Here is a 16,843-nt window from a genome sequence, read left to right on the forward strand (position 1 = left end):
TAGCTTCATATTAATGTTTATATTTTACAGTACCTCTCAGAGGTAGTCAGGTAACCAAATATCATGTTTTACAAATTGCAAATATTGCATTAATTAAAAATACCATTTATTTATATAAAGAAATAAGCATTGAAAGCATTATTGGCGTTGCTGTGTATATTTATTAGCCGATTTTTGATCATTTGATGGTCTTGATTAATTATCTGCATGAAGGCACTGAGTTGTATAATGTTTGTTGCATAACCCAATGTTTTTCTCTGGGTAAAATAATGAAATACTGCCAATAATTAAATTTTGCCAAAACAAAATGAAACCTGTACAAAATATAGCAGGGCTCGACAATACGGACTGCCTGGTGCAGCGTGAACAACACTTGGGACAGCTGACGGAACATTTACTGTCCCGATCATACCAGTGCTGCATCGTCACAAAAGTTTATCATGTGCACTTGTTTTTAAAGGAGAACTCCGGCGCAAAATGAACCTTTGGTCTAATAAAACATTGGTACCTAGTCAACCGTTCTCTGAGATTTGTTTTCATGATAATCGAATGTCAAGAGTTTTATCTCTAAAAACTGTATTTAGCGTATAACGCTAGTAATGGGGGCATCTATTTAGTAAAAATAAATCGCTAGTTTATACCACTAACAAGACTCAAAACATTCCCACACTAGTAACAATGAGGGTCCCTACATGCAAAACGAAACATTGAGAACTTTGTAGACCGTTTAATAAGAAGATATTTTATGAAGACAGTCCACTTCGTGTATACAGACAGGAGCCATCTTTGGAAAACAGTCTCGACTAATCAAACCACGAACGACGTGGTAAGTGAGCTGAACTGTATGAAGTTCAGTGAACTTCTGAACTGTATGAATGGCGTTCGTGGTTTGATTAGTCGAGACTGTTTTCCAAAGATGGCTCCTGTCTGTATACACGAAGTGGACTGTCTTCATAAAATATCTTCTTATTAGACGGTCTGTACACTTACAAAGTTCTCAATGTTTCGTTTTGCATGTAGGGACCCTCATTATGTTACTGTGTTCGTGTGGGGCTATTTTGAGTCTTGTTAGTGGTATAAACTAGCAATTTATTTTTACTTAATAGATGCCCCCATTACTAGCGTTATACGCTAAACAGTTTTTAGAGATAAAACTCTTTACATTCGATTATCATGAAAACAAATCGCAGAGAACGGTTGACTAGGTACCGATGTTTTATTAGACCAAAGGTTCATTTTGCGCCGGAGTTCTCCTTTAAAGCTCCAGTCGGCAAGTCTGGCAGATTGAGTGGATTTAGGAAAATTTTGAATGTTTACAACTCTCATGCCCCTCCCCCACTATCAACGGATACCCTCCCACCCAGTTCATGCTCGTCAGTGCGTGTGCACCAGATTTTCAGTGAACGCCAGGGCTCTCAAGTGTCACGCATTGAGCGTGACAGTCACTCATTTCGGTCTTTTGTCACGCTCTCCCGCCACACATTGTATTTCTCACGCTGAAAAACTATTTGTAATATATGTAATATGCCGCAGCGCCCAAAACTCTGGCCGCGCCGCTCTCACTGTGGAACCGGCATGAATCAAGCGCGTTTCCTCTGGTGTTGTTCGTCGAGCTACACAATAGCCAATCAGAAAATAGCACTATTGTATCTGGGTTAAATTTAACGCAACAACCAATGACAAAAATGTATCCAACCCCCCGTCGGCTGGGTGTCACTCTTACCTGTCTTCAAAACTTGAGAGCCCTGGAACGCGCCCGTCTCATCAGCATCCATCAACACCATGGAGTATTTGGAGGTATGCTGTCCTGGCTAATCTACCGATAGATTGCAATTGCTAACGTCATTTATACTCTAAATGAGCTTACTTGATTTTCCGCCATCACTCTTCCTTACTCCGCGAACTTCAGGCGTGTGAATGTGATTGTAACGTGCGCGAGGGGTGGCGTGTGCCCGATCTGTGATTGACAGTCAGATCTCACACCCCCCTGCGCTGATTGGACCCGATGAACCGGGAGCTGTGGATTTTTGCAAAACAAATAACAAGCTCCAGGTGGAGTTAGAAGCTCGGGTTTTTTTCTAAAACCACTTTATTTATGTTGTTCTGTCAGATTATAGTGTCGATTTCACTGAATATGATCAAAAAAATGTTGCCGACGGCAGCTTTAAGCCTTGTCTATTTAGATATTCAATTGCAAGAAGGTGCAAAAGAGAACTCATTTTGGTATTTGATGTGAGAAGTTTTGTGCGCACAAATCCAAAGCGCGTGCCCAGAAAGCAGTGTCAGACAGCGCGAATATACTTAATTGAATTCTCTTTCGATACTTCTTGCTCTTGAGTGGACAAATTCACACAAAATTATATCAAAATGCCCATCTTGGCAAGTATCCTAGTAAACACAGTCGGTTTTGGCTTAAGTGAGCGTAATCAGTTGAGAAATAAAACGCATGTGTGTATCAGTATGTTGGAGATTTGTGCGGCTCTTAAAGTGACAGCAGCCTAATATTCCTGCTGCGCTGCTGTCTGTTTTAATTTTAATCACACAACAAAAGACAAAACATAAAATACAATTTAATAAATGCGCTCACTGCTCTTGACTAAAAAACGTTTGTGACTTTAATAAGGATTAATATATATTTAATTTATACAGCAGTGTTATCTTATTTCATATCTTTGTGCTGTTGTATTTATGTATTTATGTTGGCCTGTTGAATGTTTAATGGATCCAATTAATGTTCAATGAAGATGATTTGATGATCCAGGAATAAACTAGCTAGTATACCTTGATGCATGCATTTTTGAACATTGCTAATTTAAAACATGATCACCACAGTAATCTATTTTAATGAAAAAAATTATATCAGTATCGAAATCCGGCCAAAAAAATCCTGGCTGTGTATCTCCATATGTATATACACTCACCTAAAGGATTATTAGGAACACCTGTTCAATTTCTCATTAATGCAATTATCTAATCAACCAATCACATGGCAGTTGCTTCAATGCATTTAGGGGTGTGGTCCTGGTCAAGACAATCTCCTGAACTCCAAACTGAATGTCAGAATGGGAAAGAAAGGTGATTTAAGCAATTTTGAGCATGGCATGGTTGTTGGTGCCAGACGGGCCGGTCTGAGTATTTCACAATCTGCTCAGTTACTGGGATTTTCACGCACAACCATTTCTAGGGTTTACAAAGAATGGTGTGAAAAGGGAAAAACATCCAGTATGCGGCAGTCCTGTGGGCGAAAATGCCTTGTTGATGCAAGAGGTCAGAGGAGAATGGGCCGACTGATTCAAGCTGATAGAAGAGCAACTTTGACTAAAATAACCACTCGTTACAACCGAGGTATGCAGCAAAGCATTTGTGAAGCCACAACACGCACAACCTTGAGGCGGATGGGCTACAACAGCAGAAGACCCCACCGGGTACCACTCATCTCCACTACAAATAGGAAAAAGAGGCTACAATTTGCAAGAGCTCACCAAAATTGGACAGTTGAAGACTGGAAAAATGTTGCCTGGTCTGATGAGTCTCGATGTCTTCTGTTGAGACATTCAGATGGTAAAGTCAGAATTTGGCGTAAACAGAATGAGAACATGGATCCATCATGCCTTGTTACCACTGTGCAGACTGGTGGGGGTGGTGTAATGGTGTGGGGGATGTTTTCTTGGCACACTTTAGGCCCCTTAGTGCCAATTGGGCATAGTTTAAATCCCACGGCCTCCCTGAGCATTGTTTCTGACCATGTCCATCCCTTTATGGCCACCATGTACCCATCCTCTGATGGCTACTTCCAGCAGGATAATACACCATGTCACAAAGCTCGAATCATTTCAAATTGGTTTCTTGAACATGACAATGAGTTCACTGTACTAAAATGGCCCCCACAGTCACCAGATCTCAACCCAATAGAGCATCTTTGGGATGTGGTGGAACGGGAGCTTCGTGCCCTGGATGTGCATCCCACAAATCTCCATCAACTGCAAGATGCTATCCTATCAATATGGGCCAACATTTCTAAAGAATGCTTTCAGCACCTTGTTGAATCAATGCCACGTAGAATTAAGGCAGTTCTGAAGGCGAAAGGGTGTCAAACACAGTATTACTATGGTGTTCCTAATAATCCTTTAGGTGAGTGTATATATATTGCATCGTGACATTATTTTATTTTCATCACAAATGAACATTTTTTCCCCAAAATACACAATGTAAATAAAATGATTTTTATTTGCATCAGCATTAGATGTATAAATACTTTATATAATTACTTTATATTTTAAATAATACTAAATTATATTATATTATATTATATAGTGTGTCAATATTATATCAATATTTTTTAATTTACTTTAATTCTAATGTAAATAAAGATTTTTTTAAAATTTATTAGTATCTAATATGTTTTTCTCTCTCTTTTGATTTTGGGGTGAAACATGACCCTGACATGTTCTTGACAGGCTTCATGAGATTCACCCAGAAAGGTCCCCTGCCATTTGACACCAATGACAGCTCACTCAGCACTTTATCAATTTTTCACTCACACATCTTTTCGTTTGTCTATCGCTGACTGACCAAACATTCATCACAATAACACTCACATCCATCTGCGATATGTTTCAGAGCCGGTCGCAGTGCAATTCCTCACTGTGATCTTATCAAAATCCACTTGAAAGAGGTGACCTTTTCACTTTATTGTATGATAGGGCAGCTCATACACAACTTTTCAAGTTTCATAATAATTATTGGTTTTAGAAATACTGTGGGGTCTCATCATCAAATAAATTCTGTCATCCTTTTTTTATTGTAATGCTCACTTTCTTCTGAAGAACACAGAGCTGCTCTTTTCATGTAGTGAAAGTAAATGAATGCCAACCAGGGGCTGTCAACCTTTTTAAAAAATAACCATTACAGTAATCCGTACAGTACGACTTGTGCGTTATATTCCAAGCCTTTATGTGAGGAACAGACCGTCACTCCTTTGTTCAGGAAAATTGTGGGATAATTTAAATTTCCTAGTCCATTTCTTTTGTGATGCATAATTTCCGGGGGCCGATGTGGCATTTTGTATTCAGGCTGGATGGATGGAAGCCTCTGTGTGTGTCTGAGAGCAGGTTTAATTACCACCAGCAAACTGGAAGGGATGCCAACTGGCTGCTAAGTTCATTTCTGTCAGGCAAATAATTAGGTCAGGCTGCCATGCCCTCAGTGATGGTGGGACATGAACGTTCAAGAGGTGTTCAGACTGCAGTGTTGAAAGCAGGAGATTTGAGAGGTTATTAAGGTACAGTTAGACCTGAGTACAGTAATAATCACCAGTTGTTTCCAAACACCTTCCACCCCACTCCACATCTGCTATAGAGTGCTGTAGTGGTGGCTTTATTTTTGTAGGTTAACCTAGAAGTTAGCATCGCTCTGGTTCCCTCGATGAAAACCCAACTGGATTTTTTCATTGGCTTTTTTTCCATTGGATTAATACAAACCAATAAAAGTTCCTAATTCTTACGCATTTGGTTAATAATGATAATCTTCACAAATGAACAAATGAGCCTAAATACAACTGCCAGAAGTAAAACGTGGTCACACAACTTCAATGTCTCTAGCATTGAGCTTCAGTCAACTCTTTCAAATCTTTAATAATTTTTTCTGAAAGTTCGAGTTAGAATAGTTTGCATGAGCGCGGTTATAAACACAACAAGGCTGTGTTTGCGGACTATTGATTGTGATTATGTTTAATGTCCCTGACAACCTCTTAGTCAATTGTTAATAACCACCTTTTTCTAGACCGGTATAAACAAAAGAAAAGAAAAGAAAAGAAAAGAAAAAACAACAATGTATGAAAAAGTGATATGAAATGAAAAATATTATCAACATTTACTCACCCTCATGTCGTTCCAAACCCGTATGAGTTTCTTTCTTCTGTTGAACACAAAAGAAGATATTTTGAAGAATAGTGGTAACCAGACAGTTAACGGTAGCCATATTGTAGGGAAAAAAATTTACTATGGAAGTCAATGGCTACCGTTAACTGTCTGATTACCACTATTCTTCAAAATATCTTCTTTTGTGTTCAACAGAAGAAAGAAACTCATACAGGTTTGGAACAACTTGAGGGGGAGTATGATGACAGAATTTTCTTTTTTGGGTGAACTATTAATTTAACCACAGACCTTATTTCTACAATTTAATAATAATAAAAAAACGGAAAAAAAAACATTGACTTCAGAACAATGGAACCGGAAGTGCTTAATTGCTAACTTGTTAATGGGCTTTGGCCTTCAAAAATATGTCATCCCTGCAGGACTCGATTAGTCAGACAAACCAGGTAGCTCCACCCCCAAACTCATGCCATTGGTTGAGCCAGAATTGTTTTGCATTCATCATTTCCTCTCACATGTACTCTGACAGTTTTGTTTGTCAGCCGCACCAGCATCACAGTTTCCTGAACCTGTTTGTTGTGGGACCTGCGTACGAGGTTCTGGACAAATATCCCAATTTTCACTGACTTCACAGTTGAAACCGAAATGACTGAATGACTCGCTTCTCCCACAACAGCAAGTTTTCATCCGTCTCATTTGGGGTTTTGACCTCTGTCTTGTGTTCTCCTTTGGTTCTAACTTCCTGTTCTGTCACTATTAGGTTATGTGGGTATGCAACCTGTGCCGAAAACAACAAGAAATCCTCACCAAGTCAGGGGCCTGGTTCTACAGCGGCCCAGGGGACGCCCTGCCCCCGGGTGCGAGTGACCCTCGGCGCCGCCACGAAGAGGCTCCGCAGGAGAAGAAGGCCAAACTGCAGGAAGCCCCGCTGCTGTACCAGGGGCCTCCAGGGGACCGCAGCCGTGCTCCAGGACTCTTGCGCCAGGCGTCCCTCAACAACGACTCTGGTCTGAAGCCCAACGACCCTCTGAGCAACAGGTGAGTTCATGTGTTTTTAGAGTGCTACGATGTTGAAAAGTTTGAACTTGCAATTAGATGCGTTTAGAAATCATTATTCCTTGTGAGCAGCAGCACACTTCAAGTTATTCTTGTTACTTTTTAAGAAACTTGCTGAAATAATTTGCCCACAGTGACTGTATTTGTGAATTATATTAACCCTCTGGGGACCAGAGTGTTTTTGGGGCCCTTGGGATGTTTTGACATGCACTGACATTTGTGCTTTTTTCAGTTATTTATAAACATGTTAATGGCAAAGGTGTAAATTCACTCTATATAGCACAAACTTGGCTACCATGAGATCTGAGCAACATGTATGTACATGTTTGTATTTTTAATAGAATAATGTTTATGCGTGGTTATTGAAAAAAATAAAAATGAAAGTTGCTGAAATAAGACCACAAAACACATATTGATTATTTCTTCACAAGACTTTTGAAAATTGTATCACATAGCCTAGAATATTTGCTCCAAAACTATGTGAGAATCATCCTGACTACTCATTCAGATAAGTCAATAAAGTCTTTTACATTTTTAATGACGTGTTTTGTTTGAGAAAGCTTTATGCAGGAGGCTTGATCTCTCATTAATATGTATGGCATTCCACACCTGAGAAAGACAAAGACCCTCCCATAATGGCCCTATTAGGTGCTATCAGGCCATATCATTACAGGAGCCTTGCACAAAGAATGAGGAGATTTAAAAAAGAATGGCTTTTAGATTGTTTGGATATTATAAGGAAAATACAGGGTGCATACGTCTGGACACTTCTATCACACACCCTTCACCATATAGACATGGTTTTATTTCAGTTCAAAGTTAGAGTTGGAAACATCTTGAAAAGAAAATTGTCTTTCTCCATAAATGTCTTAGTTTGATCATACATATTTCAAAGTTGAGGATTCATTATTTTGATATAGCTTGAACAAACACTATAACATCTTGGTTGATTAGTTTATTGACAAAACATACTATATATTTAACATATGAGCAGAAACTCCTAAAAAAGCTTATTTGATGTCTATTTTAGAGTAAAAACTTTATCCAAAACGAGTCAACGAAATGTTGTCTGTTATTTAGTCTGTAACAGTGCGTATCTGTGCGTTCATTCATTCATTCACACACACACACACAAACTGTGTGACACAAACATGATTCACATTTAACAGTATGCTATTTTTCCGTTTACAGACACTACGTTATTCTATATCGCGATTAGAACAAAGCACTTGCAAAAAACACTTACTTCTCAGCTGAATCTGTTCATCCTCGAAGTGAAAATAACCCAGTGGTAAATGTCCCAGGATTGTTCCACATATAGCCGCGCAAGACGACAGTAGATTAATCTGACTAAAAAATAATGTGTGTTTTCAGAGTTCATGGGCGTTAACGCGTCTCAATGTGTTGCTTCACATATTTGCGTTTGAATAGCGCGTGCTCTCCGTAGGCGTGTCACATTACCACAGATAATCAGCTGAGAGAACGATAATGAGATGGGCTGACACGTCTCTCTTTTTATATAGATGACATAAACGGAGAATAATAATTTTAGTTTTGAATCGGATCATTTAAAAGTACAAACTCAAATGATTTAAAAGATATATTGCTTATGGCTGGGTGAATAGTATTAGCTGAGTTGTGTTGAAGATTAGAGACGTGCTCCAGAAAAAAAGTTCACGGTGACCGAGAGGCAGAACGCACACCCTGTTTATTTTCTTTATTTTACAAAAGCACAATATTTTATTTCGATTGTATGTGGGCACATAAAAAAGTAGACATTTAACAGATTATTTTCTCATATTTCTTAACTCTATATGAACAGAAATGATGGTAGTACTTTAAGTCTATTTTTCTGCTATGTGAAAAAAAACGAGCAAAACGCGCCGGCGCGTTTCTGGTCCCCAGAGGGTTAAGAACCTGATGGGTAAAGTTGGTTTGGTCAGGATAAACTTTGATGTTAGATTGACAAAGCTTTGTCTAAATGTTTGTCTAAAAGTCCCTGTAGAAAGAAATACTGAGGCAGACAGGAGATAATATGCAAGGACATTGCTAGGGTGTTCTGGGTGGTTGCTAGGTTGTTACTAAGTGGTTGCTGAGGTGTTCTAAATGGTTGCTGTGGTATACTTGGTGGTTGCTGGGCTAAGTGGTTGCTATGGTGATGCTAGGTAGTAGCTTGGTATTTATGGGTCATAACTAGGGTGTTGCTAAGTAGTTTCTAAGGTGTTCTGGATGGTTTCTAGGACATTGCTAGGTGGATGTTATGGTGGTTTGGGTTGTTACTAAGAGGTTGATTGGCTGTTTTTGTGTGGTTTCAAGACATTTTTAAATGGTTGCTAGGTGTTTGTTAGGGTATTCTTGGTGGTTGCTTGACTAAGTGGTTTCAATGGTGCTGCTTGGCACAGTTGCTTGGGTTTTCTGCGCGGTTACTAGGGTGTTGCTATGCAGCTGCTAAGGTGTTCTGGGTGGTTGCTAGGACATTGCTAGACAAGTTACTATGGTGATTTAAATAGCTGTTACGTGGCTGCTATGATTGTTTAAGTAGTTGCTAGGGTGTTTTGGGTGGTTGCCTGGCTGTGATTGCTATGATGCTGCTAGGCAGTTGCTTGTTTTTTGTCTGCGGTTGTAGAATGTTTTAGAATGTTACTAGTAGGTGTTCTGGGTGGTTGCTAGGAAATTGCTAGATGTTTGCTATGGTGGTTTGAGTAGTTGCTAGGATGCTGCTAGGGTGTTTTGGGTGGTTGCTGCTTGCTAGGGCATTTTAGGCAGTTGCTAGGGTGTTACTAAAGCAACAAACTAGGTTTCTAGGGTATTGCTAGTTGGTTAATGATAGATAGATAGATAGATAGATAGATAGATAGATAGATAGATAGATAGATAGATAGATAGATAGATAGATAGAGAGAGATAGAGAGATAGAGAGATAGATATTATCTAACATAAAATGAAGAGTTTGGTTCCAAAACGCAATAAATCCATTTAGATTAATTTGAGTAAAAATCTGTTTTCTTTACCAAGAAAGTGGAAAGATGAAAACCACTATTTTCTGTTTCAAACTTTCACATAGCATTTGTAGGTCATAATAACACAAAAAATTATCCAGGTTTTGATTTTCAAAGATTTATTATAAAAACGGATTCTTTTTTCCCCCAAAATGCAATAAATCCATTTTTTAAAATCAAAATGCAATTAATCCATTGAATCAATATAAAAGTTTTTTTTTTTCATATTGAAACTGTTGAAAATACACAACAACGTAAGTTTATTAGTATAATATTTTTATTAAGAACTGTAAAGAAGATTGAAAACATTTTTCCTCCTCCCGAGTGCCTCATCTTCTTAATCTCCTCACGTAAATGATTCGATTTCGATGCCTTACGTTTCTTACCCACCGCAGAAACAACCACAGGCTCATCAATGCCGTCAAAATTAAAAAAAAAATTTGTTTGTTTGTTGATCGAAAAGTACAAAATAGATAAGAAAAACTAGGAAGCCGGGTGTATTTAAGGCGCTGCCGTTACTGTTTACATTGCGTGGAATGGTGCGTTGTGATTGGTTGAGAGCGGATATATCGCATTCTGCAGAGAAGGGAGACTGGCGTTTGTCGCGGTTTGGAAAGAAAGGGAGAAAATATGACAGAATAACACGGCGGAAATCGCATTTTACTTCAAATTAAACATTGACATTTCAATACCAACCAGATACAATACTGATTTTTGCAATTTGTTTTAAAAATGGCGTTTATCGCGTTTTGGAACCAAACTCTCCAAATTAACCTTGCATGAAAAGTTACTTTTATTTTAAACACATGCATACATGAACCTCATGCTGGGTTATCTGAAATTGAAGCTGGGAAAACAACAGCTGGAGCATGCAATGCATTCATTCAAAATCCATCTGTTTTTCAGACGTTTACTATTACTAATTTGGTGCTGAACACGTCAGACAGGTAAATAACAATCAGTAATTTATGGTGAAACCTGCTCTAGAAAAAAATGCAGGGAGTCAAAACACATTTATCAAACATTACACCTCTAATCTGCAGGGAGATGCTAGTGCACTGTGAGCAGTGAGTGTGATTCCATCTTTTCCCACACAGTGGCGCTGTCTCTCTGAGCCCTGGTATCAAATTCTCTCCCTCAGTCTTTTGCTGGGATGTCTGTATCAGCTTCACTGCTCAGGGGTCAGAGGTCAGTCCTGGAGAGATGTCTCCATAGAAACAGATGCCTGCTCCCTTGAATCCGAGGCGACCGCTGTGTATTAGTTTGATTTTCCGTTCCTGAATACCTGTGGAGGAGAGGAATGTTGGGCATGTGCCACAGGGATGGGGCTGATCTCACCTGCTGTTAGTGTGTGTTGTGTTGACATGAGTACATTTGAATGACAAACCCTTGAAATGAAAATTGCACATTTCGACTTAGTGATTTAGTATAGAGATGTACTGTCATCACTTATTTGTTGGTATGTTTCCACGTGTCACACATGTTTATTGGCAGTTTCAGCACATCTCATTGTTTTTAAGACAAGTGTCAAGTTAAACTACATTTATGATTTTATTTGAACCGACTAGGTGAAGTACACGCAAGACATGGAGGTTAACATTTAAAAGTTTGAGGTCAGGAAGATTTTTTTTAATGTTTTTATGTTCTCATTTATTTGACCAAAAATACGGTTAAAACAGTAATATAGTGAAATATTATTGCAATTTAAAATATGTAATTTATTCCTGTGATGCATCGCTGAATTTTTAGCATCATTACTCCAGTCTTCAGTGTCACATGATCCTTCAGAAATCATTCTGATATGCTAATTTGCTGCTCAAGAAACATTTCTTACTGTTATCAATGTTGAAAAGCAGTTGTGCTGCTTTTAAAGGCCCACTGAAGTGCCTTGAAACGCGCGGCGTTATGCATTGTGTTGACGTAATTTCCACTGAAACAGGAAGACAGGGCGGGACATATCGAACAGCTCCTCCCCTTTTTAAAAATGGCCAATAGCGTTTTGTTTATATCACAGCTCGGCAAAGCCGCATGTACCTCCTAATCTCCTCAATATGGTTAAAAATAAAGTATAATAAATCAAATTCTGTCCAGAATTCAAATGGATCCAATACGTTTTGGCCGCACATACGATCAGCTCTGTGCTGTCGCGTCTCTGGACCGGAGCAGACTGTGTGTGCACGTAGCGGCGGTTCACGTGACACTAACATAAAACCAGACTTCATTCGCCTCAATGGAAAGCATATTTACACTGTCTGAATCGTTCCCTATCCCCTATATAGTGCACTAAGTGCCATTCACCATGTAGAAAATAGAGTAAATTTGTGAACAAGTGACTGTAGATTCTAGAGAACAATTCAATCAAAACCAACTTTAGCTGGAAATAACATTATTCAAAAAACGCTATAAAGCCAAAACAATCTGTTACCGTAAATTGTATGTTTATCTCTGTAAAGCTGCTTTGAAACAATCTCCATTGTTAAAAGCACTATATAAATGAAGATGACTTGACTTGACTTGACTAGAGAGTATTTGATTGGACAGAAAATCTGATGAGAAGTGATGTCATCAAAATCATTGATCCATATTGGCAGAAGTGATAGACTGGAAGTTTTGAATGCTTATATCTTTTAAATGCGAATTGTGGCATTGGAGCACACTGGCTTATAGATAACCTTAAGGCTAAAAAACTGAAATTTTGATTTTCATGGGGACTTTAGTATTTTTTTGTGGAAACCATGAAACATTATTTTCAGGATTATTTGATGAAAAGAAAGTTCAAAAGGACAGTGTTTATTTGAAATATAAATCTTTTGTAACATTATAAATGTCTTTAGGCTACTGTCATTTTTGATTCGTTTTATGTGTGCTGCATAAAAGTATCAATAAAAAAATAAGAAAACAAACAAACTGACCCCAATCTTGGGAATCCTGGGAACCAAACCAATGACCTTGGCGTAACAAGCTCAAACTAATTTTTTTTTTTTTTTACAATTTTAGAAATGCATCCCATGCGTCTATTCTTTACCATCAGATATTTGAACACAAGAACTTATACTCTAGATACTCGTGTGCCCATTCCTAGAGTTTCTTTTATGGTGCAATGCATTTTCCCCCTCCTCCCTGGCTCCTTTACCTGGCAGATGTCCGTGAAAGGCTCAGGACAGCAGGTGAGCTTTAAGCTGCTTTTTCATGGATGCCGTCTGACATTTCCTGTAGAACACAACGAGTGTGCTGTGAAATGTATAAAAAGCTACTGTAACAGCAGTGCTGTTCTTTTCAATCAGATCGGTTCATATAGCATGTTCTGTCACGAAACTGTAAATGCTCATTTGCACTTTCTGTCTGAATTAACATGCTAAAAGGTTAGATGTCGAAAATGCGCCTGCCATATGGTAGCGAGGCAGCATCTGATTTGTTCTGTGTTGTGTAGAGTGTTAGTTCTGTATTAGTCTTGGCTTTACACAACTACGTTGGTCTCTCCGCTTCCATAAATACTTTGCTAACATTAGCTTGATGTTACAAACTGGTAAAATCTTAAAAAAAAAAAAAAAAACAGGTTAGTTTACCCAAAAGTAAAAATTGAAAGTGTCATTTACTCGCACTAAAGCCCTTAAATCTTATTTGTGTTCACGTGTATTAAATTATTCTGTTTGATGATGAATTTATTAAGGACTTAGTTACACTTAAAAACACAGGCAGCAACATAGTGTCGGGCCATATCCGGTACATGTGTTTTCAACGTGTGTCCAGATGTGGGCCGGATCTGGGCCGACACTACAGTATGTGCTGTCTGGGAATAAAGGTTCTTTATTGGCATTGATGGTTCCATGAAAAACCTTTAACATCAATGGATCCTTTTTTCCACTGCACAAAAGGTTCTTTATGGTGGAAAAAGGTTCTTGACTATTTGTAAAGTAAAGAACATTTTACTAATCTTATTTTAAGAACTGTTCACTGAAAGCCAAAAAAACAAAAATGGTTCTTTATGGCATCACTGCAAAAAAATGTGATGGCCTGGCCTCCTCCAACCCCTTAATCTGGGGCACGTTCAAGTTCAAAACGGTGCGCAAAGTTTTGCTACGGTTTCCGGGTTGAACGTCACGTTTCCTGGAAACGGCGTGCACCGGTGTGCAACGGGTTTTGAGATGCGTTTTCTCTTGTTTGGTGGGTGTGTCAGAACTGCAGTCCAATCAGCAGCAACATGTATATAAAGCACGCGGTATTAAAGTGAACTCGCACAATGGGTTCAAGGAAAGTAATTGCTCGGTATACACAACTGAGGATATTAGAAGACATGTTTGTCGTAAGTTGTATTGTAAAAATATAGGATATCAACATAATGATGTAGTTGTTTATATTTTTAGCTTCATTGCAAGTGTATGACATTTGGTATAGAAATAAACAATGGTAATTAAGTGCTTTTCCTAAAAATTAGAAAGAACATACAGGGTATTAAAACAGTATGAACTACAAATAAAGTCAGTAGTGAGGCTAAATAGATGTGTTTTAGTCTGAATTAGGTAAGATGTGTGCTTCCATTTCAGTTTCCACAAATCTCTTCACTCGATTGGGATGTTCTCTTGTGTTCTGTGCGGCAAGTGCAGTAACTGTAACATCGGGCATATTTTGTAGTATTAAACACATATTTATACCGACTTCATCAGGCTCCGAAAATTCTTCACAAAGAATAACACAAAGAATGGCCTTCTCAGCTGCCATAGTTGCAACTCTTGCGTCATCAGACACTGTGTGTTCAACGCATCACCGTTTCTGTTTAAAAAACGTTGTGCAACGTTTTGTCGGGGCTGAACGCAGCCCAGTTCTTTCAGAGCAGTTTCACTGTCAACAAAAAACACTGAGTTGAAACAGTAAGTAGCCTAATTCTATAAAAAATAAAATGACAAACAATAGGACAAAAACAATAGAAAAAATAAACAAATGAAACAAACAATTTAGTCTACTAATAATAATAGCGTACTATACAGAAATTAAGATAAATTAAAAATAAAACCCATGTATAGTCTTGAATTAAATATACATTGATTCTTATTAAAGTTACTAAAGTTATTCATTGAAGAGCAGTGAATGATTCACTCGTTTTCTTTTGTTGCTTGATTAACATTAAATGATAGACCGCAACAGGTTTATTAGGCTGATGTCACTTTAAGACCAAATGCACAGATCTAATATACCCACAAACATTGATTACTTTCCCATCTGTTTATTTTCACTTAAGACATAACCAACTGCGTTTAGGTGAAAACTCGCCAAGATGGGCATTTTGATATATTTTTGTGTATATTTGTCCGTTTAAGCGCATACCCGAAGCCCAAAGTAGCCCATTCTTCTCTTTCGCAGCTTAATACACTTATTTTTTTCGAGCATGTCTGGCAGGATACTGTAACTGTATATATTATGTTACTTGATTTGATTGATTTGGATGTTACGAAGGAAGGGCGACATTGCACCGCTTTAAAGGAAAGGAACGGAACGCGACGGGATGTTTTCATAATCGTTGGAAGCCGAAAGCAAAACGGAAATGAAATCCTCAGAGAACTGTAAGCACCGTATACTGTTGTTGTAAGGGACAGCAGATGAAATTTAGCTTTAGCTACTGTAGTACTGGGGCAGTTTTTTTTTTTTTGCAATAATTTTTCTTTTTGTATGGAAGTCTGTTTCCACCTCAAATCTCGCTATAAAAATCAAAATGGAAAATTCTTATTTATGGAATATTGCAGTATTTATTATAAATTATTTATCTGTCCACATATTTAAAAAAAAAAAATGTAATTCACATGCTCTCATAATCATTAATCAAAATAACTTCCCCTCCCTCTTGCAGCGACGTCTCTTCTCTGATGATGGGCGCGAGGGCGGGGCAACCTGTCACTCGCATGACATCGACCAATAGCAAACCACAACCATCCAATCAATTGCTGATGGACAAAATCAAGTCCCGTACATTTTTTCTTGTCCGAGAAGCCATTTCACTCGGCAGACTTTAAAATAAGAAATAGTCACAATGACAGATAAACTGTAAAGTTGCAGAAATGTCTTCCACAGAAGAAAGAAAAAAAAATGTAATTCTTAATTTTACTTAGGTTTTTTTTATTTGCTGGAGGAATCAGAAAAATCAAGGTGTTAAACTGTAAAAACAGTCGCAAACCTCATAAAGGGTTGCAAACATACAAAATGAATAAAAAAACAGTTAATATAATATTGAGTTTGACCTCTCAAGGTTGACGATCAACATTTTATGAAGGTTATGCTGTGTGGAAAAATAATCAAAGAAGATCATTTCAGGCCCTACTTCTGTTCAATGGGAAGTGGCAGGGGTGTTTCGGGGTTAACTGCTGTCAAAGTGGATAAGAACGGCCTGACCGTTCACCGGGAGGCTGTGTTAAATAGTTTGATGCCCAGGAATAGAGCTCAGGAAATCACTGAAAAGCACTTCCATTAATCTTAAAGAATGTTTAAATTAACTCTGATTCTCCTCTCATGAAAAAGTGCTGACAGCCTATTTATATCCTGAAATAATGTGGGAAGAGCCTAATTTGTCTTGGTCTCAGAGGTGTTATTGGAGCGAAGGCTCAGACGCGGCGCGAGTGTGGGTGAAACTGCTGGATGAAACAATAATAATTACACTGGGATTCGGATTTAATTACAGCCGTTTTGTTTCTCTGGGTTTTGCGGAGTTTTGTCGCTTGTATCTCCTCCCCCTCCATCTCTAAAAATCCATTAGTGTTTTTATTGGAGCTAGATGCAATGTGACACCTAGGTTGAACCACATACAACAGTGTTTGTTTTAGTTCTGAAATTAGTTTGACAAAACTAGTGTATGTAGGGTTGGGAGCTGATCTTCTGTTGTCACTGCAAACACTGCAATATAGACGGACAGAAGCATATGGTCTC

General features: G+C 38.3%; 1 protein-coding gene across 22 annotated transcripts in view; it reads left to right on the forward strand.

Moving 5' to 3' along the window:
* rims2a (regulating synaptic membrane exocytosis 2a) overlaps positions 1 to 16,843 on the forward strand; it is a 201,007-nt gene that overhangs the window by 17,064 nt on the left and 167,100 nt on the right. For all 22 annotated transcript variants that reach the window (XM_056238766.1, XM_056238767.1, XM_056238770.1 and 19 more), the window contains one exon: positions 6,637 to 6,914. In XM_056238766.1, the coding sequence (XP_056094741.1) occupies positions 6,637 to 6,914 (278 nt within the window). The remainder of the gene's footprint in view (positions 1 to 6,636; positions 6,915 to 16,843) is intronic.

The sequence above is a fragment of the Rhinichthys klamathensis genome, unplaced genomic scaffold (genome assembly GCF_029890125.1).
Source record: "Rhinichthys klamathensis goyatoka isolate OS25496 unplaced genomic scaffold, OSU_Roscu_1.1 h1tg000539l_1, whole genome shotgun sequence".
Lineage (NCBI taxonomy): Eukaryota > Metazoa > Chordata > Actinopteri > Cypriniformes > Leuciscidae > Rhinichthys > Rhinichthys klamathensis.